We start from the raw sequence: 14,018 nt of genomic DNA on the forward strand, positions 1-14,018 counted from the left end.
GACTGGGACCGTGTCCCCTACATCGAACCAAAGTTCGAAGCTGACATCGGACCGAAGTCCGAAGCTGACTGGGACCTTGTCCCCTACATCGAACCGAAGTCCGAAGCTGACATCGGACCCAAGTCCGAAGCTGACTGGGACCGTGTCCCCTACATCGAACCGAAGTTCGAAGCTGACTGGGACCTTGTCCCCTACATCGAACCAAAGTCCGAAGCTGACATCGGACCCAAGTCCGAAGCTGACTGATCATAACATAAACGTATCACTTAACATGAACACACATAATCCTGTCTGAGCCACGAAGGCATCAAACGTGCTAACTACTGCATCGGATAACAATCCGGATACTACTGCTAGCTATACGGGCCGGCGTTGTGACCTTAGACTCGTTCCTACTGAAAGGGAACTCACCTCGAGAAGTGGCTGCTGAGTGAATAGCTCTGAGGGCTAACTACTGCTGCTCCGGTATCTCCCCGGCTACAAGTCCATAAACACACTCAATCAAATACTAAACACTGCAATGGGTAAAATGACTCTTTTACCCTAGGTCAAAGTCAACTCTCAGACAAAATCAACTCTCGGTCAAAGTCAACCCACAGTTGACCTGACTCGCCGAGTTGGGCCGCCAACTCGCCGAGTCCCTATTCTCACTCCTCGACCCTACTCGCTGCTACTCGTCGAGTATGGCATCGACTCGACGAGTACTCATTCGATCCAAGAACTCAAAAAATCTTCATCCGACTCGCCGAGTCATATGAACAACTCGACGAGTTGTTCTTGAGCTTAAGAAGATTGCCTTGGACTCGCCGAGTTGTATGAACAACTCGCCGAGTCCCACGATTACTGAGTCTACCCTCAAACTCGCTGAGTCCACTCTACTACTCACTGGTCCCACTCGACACCGCTCAAAAGGAAGAAATCGGGGACTCGCGACTCGACTCGCCGAGTCGCTCTTCCGACTCGCCGAGTCACAGCCATGCAACTATTCTACACTCGATTCTGCTCGAAACCAAAACATGCAAATGATAGATCTGAGTCCAATAAGCTGATTTACCACGTAAAGTTTCCAACTTTACGTGTACAAACACATGAACAAGGGAATAAAGGTTAAAAGATGCTTAAAAGGGGGTAGATCTAGGGTTAATATGCAAAATAGACCCATAAAGGCAATAGATCTGGGCTCTACAACTCCTAAAGGAACAGATCTAAGGTTATCTCGACATAAGAGAGCTTTCACAACAACATAAAGCTTTGAGAAAGGCATAAACAAGATCTAGAAAGGGTTTCAAAGCATAAAAGGGAAGGAAATCTGAAGAATACCTCAAAGAGCTGTTGTTTTCCCTTGAATCTCTGCTCTACAATCCCTCTCCTTGCTCCTTTCTTCTTCTCCTTCTTCAAGCCTTCACAATTAGCACACAAAATCACTTAGAATCACTCAAGAACGAATTAGGGTTTTCTCACAGCTTTAGAGGGTGAAGGAGGCGAGATGGGGGCTATAAGGTGGCTTAAATAGTGGGCAACCCGGGGATTTAGGGTTTCTCCCAGACGGGCAGACTCGCCGAGTCCAGAATATGGACTCGCCGAGTCGCCAGCTAATCACGTGCTCGAAATCCCGACCCTACTCGGCGAGTCAGGCTATGAACTCGCCGAGTCCCTCTTGCAAAACTTCAAAATAAATACCAAGGAATTATCATACCGGAGACGGGTCGTTACAGATTCGGATTGGTCATTGTTAAGTTTTAAAATAGGGCGATAGTGGTATATATGAAAAACTTTTATCTAGTAGACTCAGAAATGTAGATGAACACTAAGTTGTTCATGAACAATGATAGTCTGGTCAAATAGATTCAAAAGACAACCACTTAGGCTCTTAAACCAACTTTGAAAGTTAAAAACTATGAAATTATGAGGGTATGAACTTACCTTTTGGAGGGTGATTCAAATGATGAATTGATATAGGATGTCTAGACACACGAGTGAAATCTCGTAGCAAAACAAGCCCTATATAGCAATTTGTATAGTATATATGCAACCAATTAGCAAATATAATCATAGGAATGATTGAAAATTGGGGTAATTTGTAAGTATAACTTACAAATTAGAGTGTTAGAAGCTAAAAAAGAAGTTGATATGGTGTTCATGGCCTAAGAATATGAAGGGTTCACGGCCCTGAAGGTGTTTACGGCCAGAAGTTCTTGAGGAAAGATGAACACTTGATGATCCTAGACCAGTTTCTAAGAAGATTCAAAGGTTTTCAGGTGCTTGTTCTTCGTGAAAAATAGATGAAATTAACGGGTTTCAATCTAATATAAGAAGATTGAAAGATGTTCTTGAAGTGTTAACAAGATCAAGAAATGATACCTATTAGATATTGTGAAGAACTAGTGATTATTGCTTGAATATGATGAGAAGGGATGATTATAACATGTTCTTGAGGAGAGAGGTTGTTCTTCGTGTTCTTGACTGATGATACTTGAGAGAAAATAGTTTGGAATTGTGTTTGAATGTGTAAAAAGTAAGGAAAAATCGGCTGAAATGAATATATATATATATATATATATATATATATATATATATATATATATATATATATATATATATATATATGCGAGGCTTCACGGTCCGAGGGATTTACGACCGTGAACCTCGTTTGCGGCCCTATGGCGGTTTGTGAGATTGCGGTCTAAAGTTGATCACGACTGCGAGGGTTCACGGTCCAAGGAGTTTACGGCCGTGAACCTTTTGCGGACCGAAGTGTTCCCGCTCTGAGGTTGGTGTACGGTCCGTAGGAAAAGAAGAAAATGCATACCAGACTTCTTGGATTTCAAGCCATACTCTTCTTAACATAACAATACTTTGAATATTATAATTAAACCCATAAATACATTACTCTTACCTTATAAAAGATAGAATAAAATTTTTGTTGACTTTAGTTTGACCATGTTTAACTTTGTTTGACTTTTTACAAGAAAATAATGGGATGTTACAACACACCACAACATTCATCATGGGATGATTTACTCTAATAATTTGACATATGATTTTGCTATATTGACAGATGTTATGATATTTTTGAGATACACAACTTATGATTTTTATATGATGAATGATACGTATGGTTTTTAGTGATGGTTAAAAATAAAAATTTTTGACTGTAGTTTTGGGATGTTTCATGCATTCTACTTCAAATCTAGTGGAACCAGATCTTGTGGCGGGGTGAAACGAGATTTGTTGATGGTTCGGGAAACGAGAGGTAGAGGATATGGTCACATATGACCGGAGGTGGATGGAGGTAGGGAACAAGCAGATCCCAAGGAAATAGAGGGGCGACCGTCGAGTAATTCTGACGACGTTACTGTGGTTTTAGTGGTGTTACGATGGTTCCAACAATGGTCTGATAAGCATGATGGTGGTTTAGGTTTACCTTCTAAATGATATATATATATATATATATATATATATATATATATATATATATATATATATATATATATATATATAGAGAGAGAGAGAGAGAGAGAGAGAGAGAGAGAGGGAGAGAGTGAAAAGATGAGAAAGTATCACTGTAAGAAAGAAAAAAATATCATCACTATGTGAATACGTTTAAAACTAGTTGTTAAAATTTGTTTTTAATTGTTTACAATTTAAGAAATATTTTTATTTGAATATATATATATATATATATATATATATATATATATATATATATATATATATATATATATATATAATTTGAAAAAATAAAAATAATTTTATAAGAAATTTATATAAGTTTTATTAAAATAAAGAAAAATAAAATTAAATAATAAATTGTTAAAAGAAAAAATAAAAATAAGTTAGTATTTTTATATGAAGGGTTGACCAAAACTCTAATATTCATAAAACCATATAGATGGATGAAACTTATGAATTTTTAAACTTATGAAATTTATGAATTTTTAAACTTATCGACCAAAATTACAATCTGATCAAAGGACCCGAGAGTGAGACCATTAATTTACTCAACCATACACAAATAAAATCTACATCCACCGTCAATGAAACGAACCTGGACGTTTACAAAAGCACCAACCCCAAAAAATACTTGGTCAAACCGAGATATTCATTTTAAGTTTTTGTTTTTTAGCTATTTAATATTATCTGATAAAACCCTGTCAGCACGACGTGTTACTCATTATCCAATCCCGCCTCTGCACAGAATCCCGTACGCTTTCCCTTTTTATTATAAAGCTCTTCTACTCTCTTCTCATCCGATCAAAATATCAACTCACTAATCACGCGTTTCTTTCGTTTTCATTTCGATTTCGATTTCGATTGATCAAATCATCAAACTTGAAAGATGTTAGCAGTGTTCCAGAAGACAGTAGCTAAAAGCCCAGAGGGATTACAGACCCCACAACAAGAACCACCGGTGAATGCACTCAAAGATGGCCTCTTGTCCCGCAGCTTCTCCGCCGTGCATCCGTCGGCCGTCACCATAAATCTCGCTGATTCTGGTCTTATCTCTTACTCCGTTGATAAACAAAACCCTCTGCTTCCCAGGTATTATTATTACATTTGTTTTTTCATTTTCTTTTTGATCTTTCGAACAAGTTTGCTTTTTGATTTTTAATTTGCTTATAGTTATACAGATCGTGGATCTGATTATTAAGAATAATCCCTAAATAACCTTCTGATACGTCCCTCACTTTGTATCTAAATAAGTGTCGCTGTGTGGAATCTTATCGGTTTGACTTCATTAGTTGGATCTTGATGTTGAAGTTGGGTTTCAAGGTCCAAGGAAGTAACATTCTTTCATTTGTTTGTTTATTATAACATAACACTTCTATTTTTTTTCAGATTAGACATTTTACTAAGTTATACCATTTCATTATACTTTAAAATTTTTACTTGATTATTTAACTTAAAATTGATTTGTATTTGGATGACATTGTTGTCTTTTTGAAAATTTTCGAAGTAGGAACAAAGTGCTAAAGAAACAAATTAATGAAAGTACGATGCTATTTCTTGAATTTAAACCCAAAATACATTTTTTTTGCAAAACTAAAACCTCAACCCCTATCTTAACCAGCACACTAGGTACTAGTAATGAACTTTCATTTCTTTGTGTATCTTAACATCATGTTTACATTGCCTTCTGTGAATACTTAAAAAAAATAATTAAGGCATCATACTTTGGAAATTCTTATAATCTTATTAACACATTATACATTTTTTTTTTGATTTAGTTCATTAGTCTGTTATTATGTATCTGTGAAGAAGTTGTAACTCTGAAAATATCGATTACTAGTTAAACCATCTATCAACTGTCGTTTTTCATTGCCATTCAACTTTCAATATTGTTGTGTGATTTTTGATAGATTGTTTGCGGTTGTGGACGACATATTCTGCTTATTCCAAGGTCATGTAGAGAATGTTGCGCCCCTAAAGCAACAATACGGATTAAACAAAACAGCAAATGAAGTTACAATTGTTATTGAGGCATACAGAACATTAAGGGACAGAGGTCCTTATCCTGCAGACCAAGTTGTGAGAGACCTCCAAGGAAAATTCGCCTTTATTCTCTATGATAGCACTTCAAAGTCTACTTTCATAGCTGCTGTAAGTAATAGTTTTGTACTTTCATTTATTCCTTTATCATAGTATATTATTGGCTTACAATTACCATATTTTCCATTCAGGATGCTGATGGCAGTGTGCCGTTTTTTTGGGGGACTGATTCAGAAGGAAATGTTGTGCTCTCTGATGATGTTGAAACTGTAAAGAAAGGATGTGGCAAATCCTTTGCACCTTTCCCGAAAGGTTTGTATTTTGTGTTTCTAACATTTTATTTGATATGATTGGTCTACTTTAACAATGAAAGCATGCTGTTATTTCTTGCATTTAACCCTTTTAAATTTGATGAATTAAGTCACATAAGTATGTTCTTAAGGTTCTTTTTTAATTATACAGGATGTTTCTTCACATCATCTGGAGGGTTGAGGAGCTTTGAGCATCCTTTCAATGAGCTGAAGGCAGTGCCAAGAGTAGACAGTTCTGGAGAGATGTGTGGTGCTAATTTTAAGGTTGACTCTAATTCCAAGAAAGAGACTGGAATGCCCAGAGTTGGGAGTGCTGCTAACTGGTCCCAACACTACTGAGCAAGGGCATTTATGTAAAATCATGTTGTATTGGCTTTTCTTTTTAATTTGAGACACCCTTCCTAGGGTTCTGAGAGACTACTCTATGTGTATGCAACTTGTGTTTACTCTGCTGTTAGTGGCTTGTATTTTGTCACTTAAAAAGGATATTATGTACGTTCTTGTGAGAAAGCAGAGAACTAGCAAAAGTTGGGAATAAAATGAAATGAGAATATCATATTAATTTTCAGGAACAATATTGGGGTTTCTTGAAATTACAATAGAAAGCTTTTTGTTGTTTTTAGAACCTATACTTATTTTAATCAGCATTGTAATAACAAAACAGAAAATTCAGACTATAATATGTATTAAGTAGACAGCTAAAAGAAAAATATAATAATGTTTAGCCACAAGGAATGTATTACTGTTATTGCAGGGAGTTTCAGTCCTTCGCATCTGCAATTCCTCCTGCTGTTATCTGAAATATGTATTTTTTGTCAAGAAAACCATAATTCCCAACTTGATTTTACATATAAAAATTATTGAATATGTAACATAACAATTAAAACATGTTTACCCAAAGTCATTTAAAACTTCTTAAAGAAGTGCCATACTGAATATGAAATTTAAATTCTATAAATATATATTTATAATTTGTTGCTTTTGTTATAGGCAAGTTTTCATGACATTAACAGCTAAACATATGAAATAGCAATGTACTTTCATTTATTTGTGATTAAGCATCCTACTTTCATTTTTTTATATTATAACATTATAGTTCCAAACTTTTTTTAATGTTGCATTATAGCATTGTACTTTCATTTTTTTTCGAAATAATTTGAAATTTCTACCCAATTGTGAAAGAAAAAGTTGTTTCGCTTCTTAAATGACATTGTGGTAAATTGGTAGATTTTCATGGTAAAAAGAAGTAATGAAAGTAAGATACTACAATAAACAATACAATTAATTACTTTTTATGATTACTATGTTTTGATAAAATAGTATAATAGTTATAACAAAAGGATATTGCTTCGGACTCTGGGAGATTTGGTGCATCAAACACCTTGCAGACACGCTGTTCACCTTTTCCCTTCCTAAACATCAATCTCACAGTGGCTGCATGAGCAAGAACATGTCCCCCTGCTGGTTTCTTTGGATCAGATATGAACACCCCGCCACCTGGATCAGCTATCACTGCAACAAACATTCACACACTCACCATCTAAATATATTCCATTTTTTTAATATGAAAAAAAAGGATAAATGTTTCCAAATTTATCAGTGAAAAGTAGAAGTAGAACCTTGGTTTGTCATATACACTGCTACATTAAATTCTTCAGCAATCTTTGTTAATCGGGAGAGCATCTGAGCCAACTTTTGCTGTAATAAAAACATGAGTACTACTACATACACATAAGAATCTAGTTTTGTTAAAGCATATACAAAATCAGAAGTAGGAGATAATAAACCTGGCGTTCTGCAAGTTCTCCTCTTCCAGTGAAGTCTACTCTGAACAGAGCAATGACTGAATCAACAATCTGTGAAATATATTGATTAAGAATGTGAATGAATTTATCAGGAAAAGGTGTATACGTTTGAATTATTGAGAATATTTGGGTTAAGAATGGCATACCAGAAGTCTAAAAGGTTCTTCTGACATCTTTGCTGCCAAACCAAGGAGCAGGTTGTATTGATGCTCGTATGTGTAGGCACGTGCATATATTATCTTTATATGAAGTAGAAGAAGAAGCAATCAGTTATCAGTTAGAAGGAATATAAGAATATAGATTGAGAAAGTAAAACAAGTATTGTTACATTATCAAGTACAGCTCCAGCATCCATGCCAAACCTTTCAGCAATTGGAACTATACGATCAGGTCGGCTGCAACCACATTTTATTAAGGAGTGACAACATATTTTTCTTGAGGGGTTTTTATAAAAGAAGAAATGAAAGTAACAGAGGTTAAAAAGGATACAAAGTTCCCTCAGTATCTATATAAGCAACCTTCCCATTCCCTCCTTTCATATTGGTTGGAAGCTGGATAGATAATGTGAGGTTTAGTAAATCACTAAGCAAATCAACGATACAAATAACTCTACAAATGATGATGAAATTAAATGAACCTGTGTTGAAACACAGAGAGTATGAGCTAGCTGTGTTTTTCCAGACCTGGATAGCAACATTGATGAGGGAATTATAAGACAAGGTTAATGAAGATTTGTACATATTATAGCATAAGATATGTTTGGTCTCTCACCTAAATTCCCCAAAAGCTTCGGTAATTTGTAGAGTTTCAATACCACCTACACAAAGTAATAAAAATGAGTTAATGTATTTGGAAATTTTATGATTATGTGGATGAATATCAAGTTATTAATACAGAGAACATTAGGATTCAAGTTTCCACCTCCTAACAGTTCATCAAGAGCCTGACTTCCAGTAGTGATACGTACAACAGCCTTCCTCTGTTTAACGAATGATGACATAATACCAGAATTAGGAGCTAAAACTAGGATATTTAGTTAGCAAGTTAAGACAAAGCAATAGAAGCATTTTGCAACTAGAATTTAAGCAAAGGTGCTTACTCTGAGCAGAGCATCACTTCCAGTGATATAGCCAAAATTCTGAATCAGAAATGGAGCCAAAAGCAATTATGAACTATAAATATAAGAAGATCATTTGAAAATGAAATTATTGTAGATAACAGAGTACTAACCACTATCTTCTCGGCAGCTTCACATATTTTATCAACTTTAGCCTCCGATAGACCTTTTATACCAGTCAAGTTCTGTAATACAAATAGATTTGAGACAGAAGTTGTTACCAAGTACTCAATAATGATTCAAAAAAGTGCAAGTTCTAATCACCTTCTTTGTGTGCATCATCAAGCCATTGCATGTATATATTCCAGCGTCTTGCAGCTTCTTAACATCTCCCGCATTAATTCCATGAGAAGTCACTGGATAAACATAAACACGAGATCAGTTCACAGTACGCAGTAATTTCTAGCTGTTGTTAGTGAAGGATCGGAATCAGAAAAGTATTAACTAAGGAATCCAATCATCGAATAGAAATTTAAATATTTCCAAAAATGTCGTAAGCATACATCATTTACAGACGCACTGGTTTTCATCGGCTTACAACAAGCAAATGGAATTAGTACGAGTTCGATTTGATAAATTTAATCATATTTAGAACGAATTCTATGTTTAATAGAGCATTAGAATAAGTGCGGATGAACTCGTTACTTCAGGTAACAAACAGGAAATATGAATTATAGCTAGAATCAGAGTGCAACTCTCGAAAACGAACAGAATCACATAAAACTGAAGAAGAAGTCGTTTAAGTATATACTTACGCTTATCAATGGCTTCAAATAGATCTTCTTCATCCTCGAGCTCTTCACGTTCCACGATCTGCAATTGACTGATTTCTTCGGATCTGGAACACAAAACGAGAGCAAAATCATCAAAAAATCACTACAATGCAGCATCATTAACGTGATTTCAGATTCAATCATTATTTCAACTTAGAGAGCTTGAGATTTACTTGAACGCTTGCATTTTCGAATCGAGATGCAAACTGTAGGCTCAGAGAGCGTGTTTGAGAGAGAAAGAGGGAAACTCTGTTATGATTTTCAAATTCTGGGAGGGAAATATAAACAACCGAAGTGAGAAGTTCAAACTTTAAAAGCCTTGATGCAATGCATGCGTTCGTCAAATATATTGGAAATATTTTCTTAAGAAGAATAAAAAAAAAAAAAATATTGCACGACTTTTATGAGTCAAAAATAATAAACATATAATTATAAATTATTAACTTATTATGGTAAAAAAAAAAAAAAAAAAAGTACAGCCAATTTTGATTTGATGATAAAAGTAAATAACGTTGCTATCTTCCCTTTAATTTTCAGTTGATGTCAATTTCACAACATGTCTTTAAAAGCTATGTTTAGTGATACGATTTCACAACTTTTTTGCATGTGTATAAACATAAGAAACACGTAAACATCATTTAGCGACTCAACTTTGGATAATTATATTATATTACAATCTAAAACTAAACTCATTTTAAGCAATTTAGAAATTTTCTTTTATAAAAAGGGAAATGAAATGTACAGAATGGAAAATTAGAAATATAAAGCTAAAATAGTGAGGATAGATCCGTCCATCAAAAGTAAACCACATCCAAGATCCATATGGTTTTGAAGGTCTTTATATATGCTATAAAAAACTAATAATTTAACTTGAACATAGAAATTATTTTTAGATGAAAAAATACATAAGAAATTTTCAAAGCAAGGAAACAATCTGGAATCAAAAAGCTATTAGAATGAATCTTAACAAGAAGAACATCATTTCATGTTTTCTTCGGATTGTTGATCAGCTTTATCGCTACTCTCTTATTTTCTATATTTACAATCAGGTCCTTTTGTTAAAATTGCATTGTGGTCCTTACTCTTTACCTCATTCAATATTATGCCTATAAAACGTGAGCGTCCAAAACCAACTAGATTGGGACCAATTCTTGTTTTAAGAGTTTGGTGGAACATATTGGAAAGGGAACAAATTTCTGATTCTTAAATTTTGGATCCAAAACCAGTTTCAGTATTGTTACCTTTGTCTTAGAAAATAAGATTGTATTCAAATTTATATATTAAATTACTTAAAAACTAGTGATAAATAAAGTTGTAATCATAATATTTTTTATGTTTAAAAGTAGATGCTTTTGTTTCATAGCTTCTTTTTTTTATGACTTATGATTTCGAGTTTCTATTTCTCTTTTTTGTTTTTGATCATACACATGTAGTCGAACCAGATGGGACGTTGGGGTACTACAGCATCCCCAAAAAAATTGTTTTATGTATATAAAAAAATTCATTTGTAGACATTCTATGTTATTGTACCCCGATCTAAAGAGATTATATCAATGTTTTTACATAAAATATTTATTGATAATGTTTGTACCCCATATAAAAATTTCTAACTCCACCAGTGCATGTAGTGATATAGAATTTATGTTTGTGAAGTTGGAAAAGCTCAATTTCGTACATTAAATTAGGTTAAATGTAAGCAACAATGTCACTTGTTCTCTTTGGGTTGTCCTGTTGCCTTGAAGTACCATTCACAACTTGATTTATGGTTCCCATGGTGGAAACCTTCAACTAGCCATATTTGCATAATGTTGTTCACTTGTTTTGATTGATACGCACATTAAAACTCAGGTTCTTGCTAACAGTCACTTCCCCAATCCTAGAAAACTTATGAATACATGATTTGCTTCTCGCATAATGGACTTGGGGTTCTTCGAACTTGGCAGGTTACGGTTGATGGGATTCAACCTCTTTTGCGTTTGGGATAAAACATTATTGAACATTTGTTTGCAACGTTATTGAAAATTTGTCATAATTGCTAGATAGAGAGGTATTTATAATATTACTAGTTTATAACTAGTGGAAACCACAGTTACAAAATTAATTAAACTTTTATAATAAAAACTCAAAATTATTAATCAATTATTTGAAATAAATTATTCATTAAGAGATTTTTTTAGTTATATAAAATTATAATCATTGATTTAAATAAATATGTGAAATTATATCATTTTTTAATTTGTACTAATTTTATTTTATTTTTTATTCTAATATTATTAATTTAATGTAATTATAGTGAGAAATTTTAAATTTTAAATTTTAAATGGAGAATCAATAGGTTAACAAGTGGTATGCATTAATTAGGAAACATAATAGGGTGACATATGACAAAAGAAAAATAAAATATGTATTAATTAGGAGGTCTAATAAGGTGGGGCGTATCAAAAGGAAAATAAAATTATTCTTTTATTAGAATAGGGATGTGATACCTTCTCATTAATCTCAAAGGTAATTATAGATTAAATGTAGACTTTTATACTAATATTAATTCTAAAATACGAACAATATCATAAATAACTGCGGAAACTATATCAAACATAAATATGAAAAACTTACATGATTTTGAATACTAGTTTAATATTATCAAATGCACTACCTCATTCGAAGCGAGAGTAGAATGGATGCTCAAAATGATCTTCAAACCTTCAAACGCTCTTGGTTCTGAAATCTTCTAACACTCTTCGTAAAAATAGAAGCTTTATCTTTTTGGAAGCCACATAATCAAGAAACACGTCACACACGATGAAATCACATTTCTTCATCTTTCCATAGAGTTTATATTTCCTCAATAAATCAAGCATCTCAAACAAATTGCCCAATAAGTGGTCTCATGAATTCATTCATTAGTATCTTGAACATACTAAGAATATTGTGTAATGGTGTTGATTATGATGACATGTGCAGAATTAGAAAAGATCTAGTGATTCATCATACAAATTCAAGAACACATGTAATAAATAAATCTTTGTAAGCTCTTATTAGATCTAGAAAGATTATACAAATGGGTTTGTATACAATTTCTCTCTCTAGTCTAACACTCCAAAATGGACTCTTACATAATGGGAGTCACTCACTTCCTATTTATAGGAAAAGACTCAACCCATTTACACATAAAAAGAGGAAAGCCTAAAACAATACATCCAAGCATGACTTTGCACCCTAACATTCTCCCTCTCAAAGTTAGGATTGGATGTCCGACTTTAATCTCCAACGAGCTAGCGCGATCAAGACCAAACTCCCCCTCGAAGTAACACCGGTCTTCAAATCCGCAAATGAATATTCGACAAACCCGAGAAGCTTCGAATACCCATCATTCTCCCCCTTTTTATAATCAAAAAATGATTATAAAACCCACTAAGGATGAGAAGCGTCCGAGGAATAGTCTTCACAATACTCCCCCTTGATGTGTACCAAAAATGAATCACCAAAAATCTTGCACGGAAAAACAATCACGAAAAAGCCACAAAAAATTTCCAATTTATGAAAATTTTTGACTTTTTGGGTGAAAGTTGCAAAATTTTTCAAAAATCGGGTAGATATTGTCACTTTCTGAAACTTGCAGGGACCCGTTGCGCCTAAAACAGTCAAATATGCGAAACTCTAGCCCATTTGTGAAACCGGGCATAAAGCGTAAATTTGTACAAACTGCAAGGACCAGAACTGAAAATTCTGCAATTTCTCAGCTTTTATTACCCATATGCGAAGTTGGGTATTTGTTGCCAAAAATGCGAAACTGCAGGTACTCGTTTTGAAAATTTCTGCATGTTTTTCAAACTTGCGAAGTTGGGCTACTTTTGTCATTTCGTGGAAAAATCAAGGTGCAAAGTGAAACTTTTTGTGTTCTTCCCCAAATCACCATATGCAGTAAAAGACTTCGCACGTTCCTTACTTCGCATCTTTAACTCTTGGCACACTTCGCATCTTTATCCCATATCACAGATGCGAACATTTTTGAGTTCCATATCACATCTATATATGCGAACCCAATGCGAAACCGGTTTGATCTTAAATGCGAACTGCTTTTGAAATTCACTGTCTTTGCTAAAAAAAAATTCGCATTCACTCATATGCGAAAATCCAAGCAATCGATTTCCTCAAAATCAGTCAATTTGAACAAATCACAGTTCTTCTTCCTCAAAACAAATTCCATACTTCACGTTTTCCTTACATCAACAATCGATTTTGACTTCAAACCAAGCAAACCAAATGCGAATCCAAAATCAAAATGCAAAATCAAGTGAACAATATAATCGATCCACAGATGCGAACTCAACTGATTTCTGTAACCAAATGCGAAAATTAGTTTTCCCAATCGATCAAAAATCAAACACTGAGAAGCTCAACCTTCAAAATCTCGTCCACAATCAGTTGATTATTAACGTCGATACCAAAATCAATAATCCGTTGTTGAGACTCCAGTCAACATTCCAATCACGAAATCGATCTAACTCAGCCCTTAGAAATC

At 34.1% G+C, this 14,018-nt stretch overlaps 2 protein-coding genes across 2 annotated transcripts; one reads left to right on the forward strand and one right to left on the reverse strand.

Moving 5' to 3' along the window:
* The first annotated feature begins 4,180 nt into the window (after positions 1-4,180).
* Positions 4,181-6,376, forward strand: LOC111900868 (stem-specific protein TSJT1). The gene is made up of 4 exons (XM_023896749.3): positions 4,181-4,542; positions 5,361-5,601; positions 5,682-5,802; positions 5,953-6,376. Exons 1-4 carry the CDS (start codon positions 4,340-4,342, stop codon positions 6,138-6,140), a joined length of 753 nt encoding a protein of 250 aa, XP_023752517.1. The 5' UTR covers positions 4,181-4,339; the 3' UTR covers positions 6,141-6,376.
* A 293-nt stretch (positions 6,377-6,669) lies between these two features.
* On the reverse strand, positions 6,670-9,904 carry LOC111900867 (meiotic recombination protein DMC1 homolog). Its single transcript, XM_023896748.3, has 14 exons — positions 9,670-9,904; positions 9,479-9,561; positions 8,988-9,079; positions 8,837-8,908; positions 8,706-8,744; positions 8,528-8,585; positions 8,378-8,423; positions 8,244-8,289; positions 8,096-8,157; positions 7,935-8,001; positions 7,753-7,845; positions 7,589-7,657; positions 7,421-7,499; positions 6,670-7,313 (listed from the first exon to the last, which is right to left on the reverse strand). Exons 1-14 carry the CDS (start codon positions 9,681-9,683, stop codon positions 7,087-7,089), a joined length of 1,047 nt encoding a protein of 348 aa, XP_023752516.2. The 5' UTR covers positions 9,684-9,904; the 3' UTR covers positions 6,670-7,086.
* Positions 9,905-14,018: the final 4,114 nt, after the last annotated feature.

The sequence above is a fragment of the Lactuca sativa genome, chromosome 7, assembly GCF_002870075.4.
Source record: "Lactuca sativa cultivar Salinas chromosome 7, Lsat_Salinas_v11, whole genome shotgun sequence".
Classification (NCBI taxonomy): Eukaryota; Viridiplantae; Streptophyta; class Magnoliopsida; order Asterales; family Asteraceae; genus Lactuca; species Lactuca sativa.

Excerpts from the sequence above, each read along its gene's own strand:
- LOC111900868 (XM_023896749.3), top strand. The coding sequence starts at position 4,340 with ATGTTAGCAGTGTTCCAGAAGACAGTAGCTAAAAGCCCAGAGGGATTA. Across the intron at positions 5,602-5,681 it reads AGTCTACTTTCATAGCTGCT|GATGCTGATGGCAGTGTGCC; the intron begins GTAAGTAATAGT and ends TTTTCCATTCAG. Across the intron at positions 5,803-5,952 it reads CTTTGCACCTTTCCCGAAAG|GATGTTTCTTCACATCATCT; the intron begins GTTTGTATTTTG and ends TTAATTATACAG.
- LOC111900867 (XM_023896748.3), bottom strand. Across the intron at positions 8,290-8,377 it reads GAAGCTTTTGGGGAATTTAG|GTCTGGAAAAACACAGCTAG; the intron begins GTGAGAGACCAA and ends GTTGCTATCCAG. Across the intron at positions 7,314-7,420 it reads AGTGTATATGACAAACCAAG|TGATAGCTGATCCAGGTGGC; the intron begins GTTCTACTTCTA and ends TGTTTGTTGCAG.